The 15,110-nt window shown below is 38.1% G+C and overlaps 1 protein-coding gene and 1 long non-coding RNA gene across 2 annotated transcripts; one reads left to right on the forward strand and one right to left on the reverse strand.

The window, feature by feature from the left end:
- Positions 1–1,840: 1,840 nt before the first annotated feature.
- LOC138059604 (uncharacterized) lies at positions 1,841–14,561 on the forward strand. Its single transcript, XM_068905233.1, has 5 exons — positions 1,841–1,965; positions 7,608–7,835; positions 9,113–9,346; positions 12,929–13,159; positions 13,601–14,561. Exons 1-5 carry the CDS (start codon positions 1,905–1,907, stop codon positions 14,095–14,097), a joined length of 1,251 nt encoding a protein of 416 aa, XP_068761334.1. The 5' UTR covers positions 1,841–1,904; the 3' UTR covers positions 14,098–14,561.
- On the reverse strand, positions 9,739–10,335 carry LOC138059605 (uncharacterized). Its single transcript, XR_011134231.1, has 2 exons — positions 10,042–10,335; positions 9,739–9,877 (listed from the first exon to the last, which is right to left on the reverse strand). It is a non-coding gene; the product is annotated as an uncharacterized lncRNA (long non-coding RNA).
- Positions 14,562–15,110: the final 549 nt, after the last annotated feature.

Genomic DNA, 15,110 nt, shown 5'->3' on the forward strand with positions numbered 1-15,110 from the left:
CAATTGTCATGTCGGAAACGAGTGTACTGAGAAACGAGTGTACTGAGAAGCCAGATAAACTATAAAAATATTACTTGCAAACAGGAGCAAAAGATCGTGTTGCAAACTATAGACAAAACGTCCTCACTGCGTTGGGAGGGCTTTTTCCGCCGGGGTGAAATAGACTCGAAAGCAAAGAATTATTTAATTGACACAGGATCTTTAAAGAGAACAAATACAACAAACATTAAGTCATAGCACATATCTAATCTTTTTCTAAATTTGCACAGTAAATTTAATCTCTGCCGGGCTGCTGGACTAGGACTGTTGTCTCGACACAATCTGTTATCGTGAGGCAACATCCTATTAGTCCAGAAACTTGATGCCCGAACAATAGCATTCTCGCATAAATAATAGGTCTTAGAAATGCCTGCGCAATAATGCGTATGAATGGTAAAGGAAAGTTCAAAATTGCGCCCGAGAATTGAAAATCTGTACCAAACGTTTTGGGTGTCAGGCTCCCTCTTCAACCTCGTTCGCAGGGACTCTTTTTGTCCTTCTCCTTGACGACAAAGGATGCAGAGAAGAGAGACCCTGGGAACGAGGTTGAACCCTCTTCATCAGTGGTTTGACTGAAGCAACTGAAAAATGCGCGTACAACGCTCAAATAAAAACAAAAATCAGTCACGAAAATGCGCGTTCATATGTCATATCATTCTCCATATCATATTCATGAGCGCATGACTAGCAGGACATCATCAGTACTGAGTAGGAGCTAACAACTCCCATGGCTGCTAATTGACCGGGTGAAATGGTTGTGCGCATGAACACCGGGTTGGTGTCAACGTGTGTTACCTTGCTTTTTTGTTCTGTTTTTCCAATACTAAACCTATATACTGTATATATTACGGCATTTTTACAGACCAATCTATTTTTAGACTTCCATCCTTTTCCCACAAAAAAGGGCCGTTTCAGTGCATGCGGATAGTAACCGTGGGAGTGATTGGTCATCGGGCTCCAGCGGGAATCTCATTCGCGGGAAATTCAATCTAAAAAAAAGCTCTGTGAAAACGCCTTGACAGGAACATAACGCAGTTGTTCTCTCCTACTCATGGCCTCCTGGCTCCTGTCATTTTGTAATTTATCCTTGAACTAAGTTATGTGCAATATTTGTTAAATAAGACAGTATCATAATAAAATAATACTGCAAGGCTGGTTGTACAGCTGTGAGAATATATATATTTTTAATTTAGCAATATTTCGTCAGGCACGGCCTGACTCCTTCCGGGAGTTAAATGCTGGTTAGATCTACCAAGATCCGTTGGCGCTTCCACTTTGTTCAGCTCGCCTTGCATAAAAAAATGTCCTGAAGTATCAGTGAAAATTTAAAACAGTCTGATGCCTTTCATTTTAGTTCTCGTCAAAGCCCTTGAATTGGAAGTGCCGGAAAAAAAAAATTAGTTTCAACAAAACTTTTCATTTTTGCGCACACAATAAACATCACTCTCTTCGATATAAAATCACCCGTTTTCTCAGTCATATTGAATCGGTCTTTGGCATTCTGCTTTGCATGCAAATGAGCTGAAATGTTGTCGGCCTCTTTTGATCTGTGTGCTCACTTTTGTTTCCGAAGAAGCGAGGTATTAAGAGGCTATTTAAGTTGTATTAGCCAAATCCTTTGATGTTTCCGAAACCAAGGATAACGTCTTTTGTGATTGGTTGAGATGCATCACTGCTGGAAAGACCTATGCTCTCTAGCTCGTTCAAACCGCAAAAGGTCACGAGTTTGTTGAAAGGAACTGACATCTGTTTCGCTTTTTGGCCAATCACCGCGCTCCCTTTGTAGTGCTAGTCAGTTCCATAATTGGGCACATTGAGAAAAGCCGACAGAGCGAGTACTTGTTTGTGGACATGCTAAGAGAAAGATGGATGGCTCGGGATGTGGTCTTGTTTTGGTGATTTTCGCGATCTTTATTCCTTCTGTTGGTAAGTGAACCTAGTGCAAAGACAGGTCCGAAAAATCCTTCTTTGGTTTGCCGAATAATAAAGGTAGATTTTCCTTGAGCTTAGACTTAAGAGATTAGCAACTCTACTCGAAGATCTCGCTGCCATCAATTGCACAAGTTTCACTCGTTTGTTATCTCTTTGTAGAAAAATTTAGTCGCAGCGCAGCTACTGGTATATTTTTGCTTCCACTATATGATATCATTAAGAACAGGGAGACCTATTTTGAGTAGAAAAATCGATATTTTAAAGGTCATCAAAAATGATTGCAGTCGCCAAATCTTCGCTTGAAATTGATCTCTCTGACCGACCGCCATCGTGTCATTAACTTTCTGAATCTCGCTCACAAGCAATTTGTGACGTCTCACGGCTAAAAGATAACGAAACTTCTTGTTAAGTTTGACGTGTGATGACATTCTTGGTTTTTCACCTGTACTAGGTATTTTACCTTCGGCAACTTCAGTAAAACGTATGCGTGAGGTGGAATAATAATTTCGACTTAAGTCACAAGGAACATTTCTGTCGCGGTTTTTCACATTTTTTCAGCGCGGTAGCTCAATTTATTTTTGGCCTTCAGCGGAACCGCACAACTCAATATCATCTGAGTTGAGAGTAAGCTTAATCACGAAAAGTACCTCGTCTGCTGTGACAACTTGTATTCTTCTGGCTTGTTATTTTGTTCAAGTAGTTTTTTTGTGGGATCATGTTTCTCACCTCCTTGGTTTTGCCTTGACAAAAGTATGCCTAAAACCTTAAATCCAAAGAAGGGCTTAACAAAGATACTCGGATTAAGCTCAAGTTCTCCAAATGGCGGATTTTATTTCATTCACGTGTATTGTAAGCCTAGACAAAAGTGCGAAATGCGAAGCACTTTCTCGAAGAAAACTTATTTCCCATGAAATCTTGCTCTTGTTTATGTAGCAAAAGGTTTGCTAGAAAATTGCCGCTAGGCTGTGCATTGTTTTGGATCTTTGGTTTTTACGTGATTTGTTTAGATCACCGGCATTCTACGTAGAATGAAGACATACTTCATCAAAACTTGAGAAGGGATAAAGAGGTTGACCCTAAAATTGATAAACGGGGTCAATTTCTTGACGTGCAAAATGATTGCTGAGTCGTTTCCCAGAAAAAATAAAATAAAGTTCGGCTGAGAGAAAAGATTTGAGTAGACTTATCGAACCAAGGATGCATGCAAGAGTTTGCAGCAATTTCCTGCATGGCTAATCAACGTTAAAAAAATAATCTGTTGTTATTTGTAGAGTTTGAAGAAATTTGATTATAAATGCTGTGTTTACGACTTAATGTTGCACTCCCCATTGGCTGCAGTGCTGAAATATTTGCGATTTTTTGTATTGGCCTTTCAAAGTGCTCTATGCTATTGACAGATTGCTGTTATGTGGTGGAAATAACAAGCATAATTTCAACAAGACCTAAAATCATTTAAGACAAGTATGGAGAGGGGTGAAATGTTGTGAACTTTTTCTACATATGAAAGGACTGCCTTTTTTCTGATTTATGGGGATGAACATTTTTATTGCCTCTATATTATATTAAACAAGGGTGATAATAGAATCTAATTTTCCTTGTAATGGGTCTTCCATTTCTTGAATGCAGGTGTGACGTCATTCATTACTAGTCTTAAACAGTGAAATGTAAAATGAAACATTTTCTCACTCCCCTATCTTCTCTCCACCAAACTAAACTACTTAAAAAGTAATGGCACTTCACTTCTGTGATTCCTGAAGCTAGTTGAAATGATAGCTGACCCCACCTCCCTCTCTGTTTGTGTGGTTATCCAAACCTAACCTACAGTACACAGAGGAGTGAAATTATAATATATTGTGTAGGTAGATTTAGCAACACCTTCAGAATTAAACTGCTCTTCCTAGCTCCTCAAGCTGCATGCTTGTCTTCAGAGCTAACCTTTGTCATAGTAGCAGGATTAGTTTTTGAAATAATTAATGATTTTAACAAGTCTTAGCACTTGCCAATACATTATTGTGTTCAAGACTTCACTGTCTTCGGTTTATGACATTTCATTGCAAAGTGGATTGAAATCTGTAAGTCTAAAAGGCTGAAAATAGACATGAACGATTTTCCCCTGTTCTGCCTTTCTAAGGCTGACCTAATAATTTCAGATTTTTATTATTTGACAAGGATTTTTTGTTGATTGGTGCTTAATTGAGTTGTGAAAATCCTGTTGTGTTTTGTGCAGAGCATGTACGTGTACAACATAATATGTTAAAGTTATTTGTTGTTTCTATTTGCTGAGGTTTTATTGAACAGCTTAAAGTAAGCTTTGATTGGAACTATTATTTTTTTATTGCACTCCTTGTGTTGTATTTTTACAAGTGTACGTGACAGCCAAACACGATTTTTTTTTTGGTGGTAAAAATAGTGTGCAGGTCTCTCTTGTATTGAGTCATGCCTCAATTCTTTGGTAGAGCATTTAAATGTACAACATGTTTGTGAAAGTTATTTCTTGTTTCTATTTGCTGGGGTTTTAATGAATAAATTTAAGTTTTGATTGGAACTATTATTTTTTTCTTTGAGCTCCATGTATTGTGTATAAACTTTTTACGAGTGCGTATGACTGCCTAATACCACTTTCATGTGGTAAATATGGTGTAAAGGTCTTGCTTGTATTGAGTCATGCTTCAATTTTTAATCTTTAATTCCTTCTCAGTAAATAAATAGCATAGCATTAGCTTGTGGGTATTGAAGTGTGAATAAATGTATTTTGCCACAACTGTAGCCTCTTCAGTATGTGAGGTAGAAAACATGGAATATTTTTACTGAAGAGGTGAGGGTTGTGTCGGAATATATTACTTTATTGAATTAATCAATATTGCTTTATTGAGAGGGATATCATCAGAAACTTGAAATAAAGTAAACATGGTTTGTTATAATGAATTACAGAAAAACAAAAGATAACACAAGGGAGAAGTAGCTACATGTAGTTTCCATTTGTTGTTGTTTTAAAACTTCATTCCCCTCTGGGAACGAAGAAGCAAGAGGTTGGAGAAATGTGGGTTTTTTAAAGCATTTTTGCCAGTGTTATTAGGTTATCTTTAGGCATGCACTTGTGGTTATTTTGTCAGGGATCAAGAGCTTCATGTGTTCACGCAATTTAATGAGTACATTTTTTTTTTATTTGGTGAAAATTATAATCCTCATCCTGAGAGCATTAGGTGAAGAACAATCTTAAAGCTTCATGTGCTGGTCCTAATTTTAAGGGTTTCTAGTGCTTTATGACAAGAAAGTGTACAAAAGCCTTTTTCAGGCAAAATATTATTGTTAATTAAGTTAATGAATGAGATGGATGAAACATCTGGCGGAAGAGCTTATTGACAGCTTTGTTTGATTTACAATAGCAAACAAGATTTGTTCATAATTAATCCTTAGCAAAGTGCTGCTGTTAGACAGTGTCTTATTCAATACTGGTCTTTAGAAATGAATTTGAAGTGCACATGAAATGAATGTAATGATTTGTAATCTTTAATTCCAGGTCATGTTCTTGACAAAGCTATTTCAGCCATTTAAACGCCTGAGGGTTAAGGGTTGGTTTCAGGGTGATCTTTGCCCCTCTATTATGAAGATCTTGAAATTATTCAAACTTATGGAATTAAGCTTGCACGCAAAGTTTAAAAATGAAAATTTGGGTGCAAAAGTGCATTAAGATGGGCCTTATTGGTAGTACCATCTACATAAAAATGATTGAAAAGGTAAAAAGAATTGGTGGACTAAACTGGCCATGCCTATTTGTAGAATTCCTGTGTTTGCTTTGCGGTTCATTTTGTGGTCACACTATGTTATGTCTTTTACAGGCTGCTTCATGACCACCCTTTTGTGGATGAGATCAGTGACCACTGTGATAGAAAAATTGTACACCAATGTAATTTTTATCTTTTAAGATTGGTCAGAAACCAACCACAAGCAAAGCAGCAGGGCAAGAGCTGTTATGATGCTTTGCAGTGTCTTTTATCTCGACTGCCCATTCCTTTGCCTAGCTTTTCTTCCCCTTCGTCAGTTTCTAGTACTGAATTTCACATTCCCAGTGTTTCAAAATAAGGTGTCTGAAGTTTCATCATCTTGCAACTTTTTTTTATTTTGGACACTTATTTTCACCTTGGTGGATCCCTAAAATGAATAACACATTTGCTAGAACTGAGTAGCTACTTTTATAGACTAGTTAACGCTCTTGAGTGCATCATGGGTAATCAGGGAAAGATGGAGAGAAATTCAAAGGTTTGTAAGGAAGTTCAAAATGATGAAAAGTACTCATGATATGCAATTTTGGGGTTTTTATTTTTCAAAACAGAAGATATGCGCTCAAGTGTGCGGCAGAATAGATTTGAAGAGAATGGCTATTGTAGAAATTATTTTGTTAAAAACAGTTTCTGCCATACATTTCCCGTAATTCCAAAGGCACAAAATTACAGAGAATGTATGGAGACAAAAAAAAGCAATATTTAGGAATTCCAAAGAACGGATACCCAGTTTAGTTCATCTCAGTTGTAAACATGAACTTATTTGTTTGGTTTATGAAGGTGAAAGTCTATAAAGTAGAGTCATGTACAGTTTATTTTGCTTTGAATTTCCTTACAAAACTTTGAATTACCTGTCATGTTGCCCTGATTACCCATGATGCAGTCAAGAGCATGACCTCGTCTATTGTGTTTTGAGAAACCACTGAAATCTCTGTTATGGACCTTTGTCACCCGGCAGCCATGCTTGTCAAACACAGTAGAGTTTTAACCCTGATCGAGCCTCTAGCTGACATTTTTGGAAGCGAGTTCATGGGGTGCAAAACAAAACAAAAGGACTGAAAATGGTCACCATGAAGCAGCACTGTCTTTGCAGTCAAATCAACAACAACACTGTAGTTCTTTTTCTGTACTGGAACCAAGTGATCCTTAAAACTTAATTTCTTTTGTTAAATTCAGAGTTCAACAGGGCATTGAATCCTGCTTTATAGGTCATATCTCACTAGCTAATCGCTTAACACAGGGTGTATGCAGTCGACATGTTATCTTTATCTCAAGTGTTCACACCACGAGACAAAGAAAAAAAAAATTGTTGCCTAGATCTTCTTTGGTAGATCAAGAGGCTTCTTGTACACTGTAAAAAGCTTAAGGTATTTATTGAGCAGAAAGAATTAGGGATCCAAAGCTTGGCATCAAGATTTTTGTTCCAAACCCCTCAGTTTGTCATAGGGTATTAATACTCAAGTGCTTATATGACCACAGAGCCTTCTGTATCAGTAAGTTTTTCGATTAAGAATGTTATGGTATCGTGCACATGCATCAATCTTTTACTTTTTCGATCAGCAAACTGTGGAATGTGTTGCTTCCAATGGTCAGAGAATCAAAAGAACTCTTAAAGTTTTAAAGAGAAGAGCTTTTTAAAATTTCTAAATTTTGTACATAGATTAATATTAGATGTTAGTATTTCATCAGTGTTAATTAATCGATTCTTTTTATTCCTTTACATTTTGTGAAAGAATAAGGACACATTTTAACAAGAGTACTTAGGAGCTCATAGGTGTCACATGACTGTGTAATTAAAATATTTTTAAGTCTACTGATTTTATTAGTAATTTGTATTGTTTTTTTCTCTTCAAGAACTGAGTGGTCACAGCAATTGCAGTGAAAGCCAATTGCATCTAACTGTTTGTCAAAACCAGTTTAATGAGAATACTGTACCCATTTGCCCTGAAGTCATAAAATTAAAAACCTGTCTGGCAAACTGTGCAAGTGTGAAACACTGTCCAAGCCAGGATGCGAAGATCCTGTATGAATCACTGGTAAAGAAGATGAATTATTACCCACAGTGTCTTGCACACTGCAAAGGTAATTTGAAATTTTGTCTATCTATTTAGCTGTAGTTGAGGATCATAACGTCGATTGATTTTCAATTACTTCACAGGGTTCTTGTTAAGAGCCAGTAACCAGTTACTTTTACCCACTATTGAAGCAAATGTTACCAGATTTTTTCCTTAGTACATTTCTGAAATTCTGCAGTTTAAAATCCACAGACTCAGTACATCTTGAAAAACTTTCCACTGTTTAAAGCATATTCTTTCCACGTTGGGATGTTATTGCCTTCACAGTACATAATCTGCTGAAGAAATTAGCAATACTCTGCTTCAGAACGAATCAGGAGATCAATGTCCACCATGTTTGTTTTCCAATCCTCTCCTGGCAAGTCCTGTCCCATCATTCCTTGAGACACTTTGACAACATGGCATCCACACATGGAAAATCAACAGGACAAAAGAGTCTAGTGGATACATGAGTCTCACTGAATACATGTTATAACAAATTAGACCTGTAGATTAATTATTTATGTAATAAATAACGATGATTCAATAAATTTCTATTATTTTATGAACATTTTATTTTGTAAAATTGAAGAAAGTGGTCTAAAGTTTCTGTAAGAAGCTCTTCATAAAATAATGGTGTCAGGTAAGACTGTAACAGGCCTATGGTTGATATGCGTTACGTTTCAAGCAAATTGAAGTCCTCACATTGAGCTTTAAGATTCCCACACCTATGCAGGACAAACTGCAGAAAACATGTAATTTCTCTCCTTGAAACACTGTTTTGAATGATTTTTTGTTAACATTCTTAAGACTTATGTGCCAGGGAAGGTGATCAAATGCCATCAATAACCATGTTAAGTTACCCGAAAGCATTGTATTAATTGGGTAGTCCATCGGGGTAGTCCATGGACTGGAGGTCATTGTTCAACTCTTCCTCCATATTCTTCTTGTTTTGGCAAACCAAAAATAAATTTTACCTGGTAATACAAGCTACCACCTAAATGAGCAAATGTGAGTATGATATATACATGTACATATATGTCATGAAATTCCTTCTGCTGTAAACTCTGTTTTTCTCCATTTGCCCAGAGGTGAATGGTACTGGCTAGTCAACTCCAAGCCAGCCAATCTGAATGCGCAGAGAGCACTGTTTAATTCTGTGGTACATACTAATAATATTTAGTGCTTAAATTGCACATATTAACATTTAAAGTGTTATCAAATGCACACATTTTCCCCTTAGTATTAGTAAATGATATTACTTTAGGAAGTCGTGTTCATGAATCTTTTTCACTTTTTTTGCAGTTGGTAAAAAAGAATGCAGTGAGGAATACGTAAATGACTGCTACCAGCAGTACAATCACAATGCCACAGAAATTTGCCCAGAAGTGAAAAAACTTCGCATGTGCATCAGTGAACTCACAGGCTGTCATGCTATGAAGCACCCAAAATTTGTACTCTCGAGGGACATTCTTGAAAAGCACCGAAAATGTTTCTTTGTAAACTACACAAGAATACTGGCGGTCTTAAGAAAGAAAGGTAACATTATGTTACAGCAGAGGTTCCTATTTGATTTTTATAACAAGGAATCTGTAAAGACTTGTAGCACGATACACATGTACATTAGTGGTTGCTCAAATATATTTTCCAATATCTTTGCAAGCTAATGACGGATTTCGTTCAAATTTTCTACCTTACTTGAACAGGGATTGTTGTTAAGTGATATGTTAAAAAATTATCATTTGGAAGAACATAAGAACAAAAAAATCTTCAAAATGCAAGAAAATAGTTACAAAATCAGCGTGTAACGCGTAACAGCTAATTTGCATGAAATAGTTAAAAAAGTAAACTTTCACCCTCAATGCAATCTATTTAAGAAAATTCAACAGGGCAGAAATATTAAATAGGAAATAATGACACTATACGCAAAATTACAGTTCTTCACATTTATTTTACAAATAAAGAGAATTATAATTCTAAAGACGGTTGCCCTTTAGTGCTTGTGTAACGCTCAAGGTCCGACAGCGCTCCATGCCTTGCAAATACCAGGCTAGCGACTTCCAAACGCACCTACAAAAGAAGAGAATTTGTTTGAGTAAAGTTCATAACATTGTTTACCATCGAGTACGAAAGGTTTTCAATGATCTCAAACGGCGATGAAGAAATAAAGAATTTTCGTGATCGGGAACAAATCTGTTGCGTACTTTCGATTAGTAAAATTGAATATTACTTACCCACAAGAAACCTGTATCTCAGCCTCTAGTTACCAACCGTCGCCGATACACAGCTGCAGCACAGTTCACTTACTGGTCTTCAAATCCTGCTAAATTTTATAGTCTTCAGTAGGCTTAAAACGAAGAAATTCTACAAACAGTGAATCGGAAACATATTTCCAGTTGAACTCCACGTGTGTTCAGCGTAACGATCAAATTACAACCACGCTCGTAGCAGAAAACGTGCCAAATCAAACTAGAATTGAAGACACTTTCCAGCCGAAATCCACAACAAACATCGAAGGAGTCCTGTGTAACCTCTCCTTAGTATCTTGGGGGGTGTTTATATAACAAATCAGGGGCAAAAAGCGGGAAAATATCAGAGGTAAGTGGACGTGACGATTGCGTTACACAATAGTGTACAAGGACTTTAGAGATGAATACTGAGAAGAAAAGCATTTCAAATGCTGAAAAGGTGGAGGGAATAAAAGATCTTCAGGGCTTAAAGGCCTCTCTTTTGTTAGAGAGAACATCACTGACATGAAAAAGCTTTTGGGCTTGCTGGCACTTTGTGACACCTTTGTGGGGAATTACAGAAGAAAAGAAATAATATTTATTAAGTGCCTTTGACTGTAAATGAATAAATAATTGCCTCTTTTTAGTATACATGATTTAGAAGTAGTTGTGTTAGTTAAGTTTGTTGTATTTTAGCGATAATAGTCATGCTAAGCAAACCAAATAGTCAGATGCCACGCCCAAAAAGGATTCTGGGTAATTTCTAAAACAAGCTGTAGACAAGAATTATACCCTGAAAATTTTCCAAATATGTTTCTTTGATGTTAATTACTTAATATCTGGCAAGTAATGATGATTTGGGGATATTTTAAACATTTTCATGAAAGTGCTCTATGTTACACTGGTGTACATGTGTATCGTGCTACAAGTCAAAGAAATCTTGGGATATGCCCTCAACCTACCCCCCTCCCCCCCCTCTCCCCTTATAGAAGAATAATTTCAGACCCTCAGTAGTGAAATTTCCAATATTTCTAGGCCAAATTTATTGTCTCTTTGCATTACCACATACGTGCCTGAAGTCAACTCCTTTGGTCAAAATTTGAGACATTTGGCTATTGGACCAAAATTATTCTAAACCATTTTTTCCTGTTATTCAAAATCCCTCCTAGATTTTCTCCAATTCTTCAAGGATGTCATGTTTTTTGTCTAAGGTCAGGGAGAAATATTTTATGATAGTAAAAACTGTTATGATGGCAATTTCTGCGAACCATAAAATTTCCTTGTGGTCGTGTTTTGTCAGGTTTGGCCTGCTGACAATTTTTACCCTGAAGATTGTTTAATTAAACCAAAGTATTGTTGCCGTTTTAAGTCTTGACCTTTGAGGAGCTTTTAGTCGCTGCGAGATCCAGATTTAGTTTGGGAAGTCGAAGGATATACCATTTCATTTATAATTTTTCAGCAAATTCTCATTTCTCTATTTTTTCCTACATGTATCTGTTTTGCCTGTACCCTGTGTATGAATCTCAGTTGAGAGGTTAATGTATTAAGCGCTTTAGAGGCGGGTAGTCCTGCGTGTTATGGCTTTTACATTAATACAAACATGCTCCATCAAAGGAGTAACTTACACTCTGTTTTGTTCGAATGTCAGGTAACATCTCATAATGCAGACACATTGCCATTAGGGGCCTTTTTATCCCACAAAATTAATTATCAATGAGCTCTGTATGCGACCACGGTTGATTGACAAGTCACCTGCGTGTGCCAAAGGCATGATGCTTTTGTACAGTGTGTCTTCGTGTTCAAAAAAGGAACTTTTTTTTATTTAAGTGTTTAGTCTTCTAGTGCTAGAGTGCAAATTAGGACACTGTAAACTGAAGTCAACAAATTAACTCAAATCAAATCAAATATTGTTTTTTTGGGTGGGGGAGAGGGGAAAAGCAGTGAATCTGGAGAAAACCTCACTGCGCAGAGTATAATCAACTCACTTATGACGCCAACTCTGGGAATCAAACCCGGGCCACATTGGTTGGAGGCGAATGCTCTCACCACTGCACCATCCCATTCTGTTCTGTCGTACATTATTTTGAGGGCTAAGAAAAGATGTCATTAAATTTCCTGATCCAGTGTCAGTGAGGAGACATACTGCACTGTTGTTGGAGAAATTTCCTCTCTTCAAGAACCAGTACCTTTTGATTAAACTAAAGTATTTTTTATTTGTGTTGGATTCCAATTAGTGTCCTTGAGTTGTGCTGAATCCATTGGCATTTTGAGCAAACTTAATTTTCTTACCTACCCAGCTCTTCCAATTTGTTTTTCTACGTTTTAAAAATGTAAATGCTTTATTAATAGCGGTAGTGCACTTAGCTATCAAGCTAGTTCACAGGCACCCCACTTTCAATAATCTGAAGGAAACTATTCCAGCTTAACAGAAATGTGATTAAGAACCCCAACTGCCATGGTAGGTTTGAATCCAGGACAACTGGAAACAAATGCAAACCAGCGGTTTGAACCCAGAGGTTAGAAACCAGGGACCCGTTTCTCGAAATTCCTGAAAGCGTTTTGGGCCCGAAAAACCATTTGTGAAACTGCCAATCGCTTGTTTTGGAAAGCCGATGTTTTAACATGTTTTTAAGGAACTAAAAAAAAAATTATCGTGAAGTGTTACAAGTTAAATCCTCTCATTCTTGAGATACTAAGGAAATTTTGAGACCCGAAAATGACCTGTAAAGTTTCGGAACTTTCGAGAAACGGGCGCCAGGGCAATCGCATGTAAACCCGATACCCTAACCACAGGGCCACGCCCCCTCCTCCGTATTTACCGTAGCGAATCAAATTTTATGGTGACTTGATGATCTTTGACAGAATCTTCCTCACTCAACTTTTCTTATTCCAGAACCAATTCCTAACAACAGGACGTGTACTGAAAGGCTTATAGACGAGTGCCAGGATCAGTTTAAGGAGAGCCCTGCGCCAGTCTGTGAGAAGGTTTTGCAATTAAGGGCGTGTATTGCAACCTGTTTGAATGTCAAAACATGGCAAAGCTGGGCTGCGAAGGTCACTTATCAATCACTTGTCAAGAAAATAAAGGATTGTGGTTTGGTCCTCACGATAACAACACCAAAAGGTATTTCCTGTGCTGTTCAAAATATCATAGATATCATGGCTTATCGACTTAATTGTAGATGTCTAGAAAAGTGGTTGTTAAGTTAATCATGGTTTAACTTTCGATTGGTCTGCTTAGTAAATGTTAGAGAGTTTGAGCTTCTTTAAACTCTCATGTTGGTTTCCCTTTGAGTTCAATTTGCGACCATGGAAACCTGCGCTCTCTGATCTCGTGTGTCAGTTGCGCGACCCAATTTTGATTGAAATTGTGGACATTCAACTCTTTGCAAAGCTTCTGTGCCCTTTTATCACGAAGTCTCTCAAGTAAGCGGACCTTCTCAGCTGGAGAGTAGCTGAGAGGCGCAATAGGTCCCCCCCCCCCCCCCCTCTTTTTCTACGACCTTGGAACCTGATCTGCACTATTTACGTTATTTCCAATAGCAAGTTTTGTTCTCTTTTTTAGGGGTGTCCACGTCGAAGTCGAAATCGAAGACTAAGGTCAACACAGAAGCGCAACCTTCGCCGCAAAGTAAACTTGAACAGCAAACCGAACAACTTCCGTACACATTCGTTGTCGTGGCAACAGTCTGCACTTGTATGTTTTTAGTAGTTCTAGTCGTGTTCAGCATTGTGCGACACACGACGCTCTCCAAGAGACAACGGAACTCTTCGGTTGAAAGTGGCTCTATGAGAATACGTATTCGATCACATACTCCCAGAGACAGAGACAGAGACAGAGACAGAAACAGAACTAGACGTCATCGTCATCATCGCAGCCACCGAGGACGTTCAGCCGCGCCTGGAGGGGCTGTGCGGCAGACTGTGTCTGGATTTTTCGAAGGCAATGTAGCCCCTCCTCCCTATAGTGCGGTATTGGACGATAACGAAAGCGTTAGAGCAGGGGACCCACCCCCGCCGTATCGACCCCCGTCTGGCTTAGGTATCGGTGTCATTGTATAAAACAATGGCGATTCCCTTGTGATTGGAATCGACGAGCGTCCCTCGCTGAGTCCATTGAGCAACACGCGACAAAGACAGGCGCGCCAAAAATGGCCTCGCGAAATGTCGGAGCGAGAACCCCCCCGCGCGCGCGGTTCTCGTTCTTACGTTCCGCAAGTTTGTTGCCGCGCCTGTTAATTTCAACAAGCATCACGCCCGACTAATTTAGGGCAAGGTTGGCGCTATCGTTCATTGGTCAATTTTCATGGAAGCAGCATTAGAGGACAAGCGTTTTTATTGCATCTCCGTGCAGAACGCAAATCAGCGTGAATTCTGGTTGAGTAGTGGAGAACGAAGCATATTGAATATCTTGACTTGACATTTTAAAAATGTTCAGATTTTATGACAAATGTATATAAACAATTTTAATGGCATGTATAAAAACAAAAATCCAGTGAAACTATATTTTGAGAATGTTTGAAGAACTTCATTCTGTCCAGTTATTTCTTCGTCGTGAGAGGTCATCCCGGCAAAATAGACCGACCATATGCGTATTCTCAGTATTGGACTGGAACCAGCTTGCAATTGAGACTAATGCTTTTTAATATAAATACTTTTTAATATATTTTTAATATATTCTCACGCATTGGCCTCCATTGCAAGCTAGTTTGCAGTCCAATACTGAGAATACGAATATGGTCTATTGGATCAACACGTGTGCTTTTGGGGAACAATGGAACATGGCTAATTTGAACCTAGGGAACAGGGAAACAGAGACAATACCTGAGGGAACATGACTCATTTTAGGGATCAAAACGCTCCAGGTGATCTGGTGACGTAATTTGGAGGACTGGGAAGAAAAATTTTAACGCCGTATCCCATAACCGCGCGCGGCCTTAGGTGTTGATTCCAAACCCCTGCATCATTACGTGTCTACCACATTTCCTGTTACTGAATGAACATTCAAGTAGACCCGACAAGATCGCGCGCGGTTGTGGGATACTGCATTAAAAATTTTCTCCCCAGTCCTACGA

This window comes from Montipora capricornis, chromosome 8 (genome assembly GCF_036669925.1).
Source record: "Montipora capricornis isolate CH-2021 chromosome 8, ASM3666992v2, whole genome shotgun sequence".
NCBI classification, from domain to species: Eukaryota; Metazoa; Cnidaria; class Anthozoa; order Scleractinia; family Acroporidae; genus Montipora; species Montipora capricornis.

Coding starts and splice junctions, on each gene's coding strand:
- LOC138059604 (XM_068905233.1), top strand. CDS start 1,905: ATGGATGGCTCGGGATGTGGTCTTGTTTTGGTGATTTTCGCGATCTTT. Junction 1,966..7,607: donor GATCTTTATTCCTTCTGTTG/GTAAGTGAACCT, acceptor TTTCTCTTCAAG/AACTGAGTGGTCACAGCAAT. Junction 7,836..9,112: donor GTGTCTTGCACACTGCAAAG/GTAATTTGAAAT, acceptor CTTTTTTTGCAG/TTGGTAAAAAAGAATGCAGT.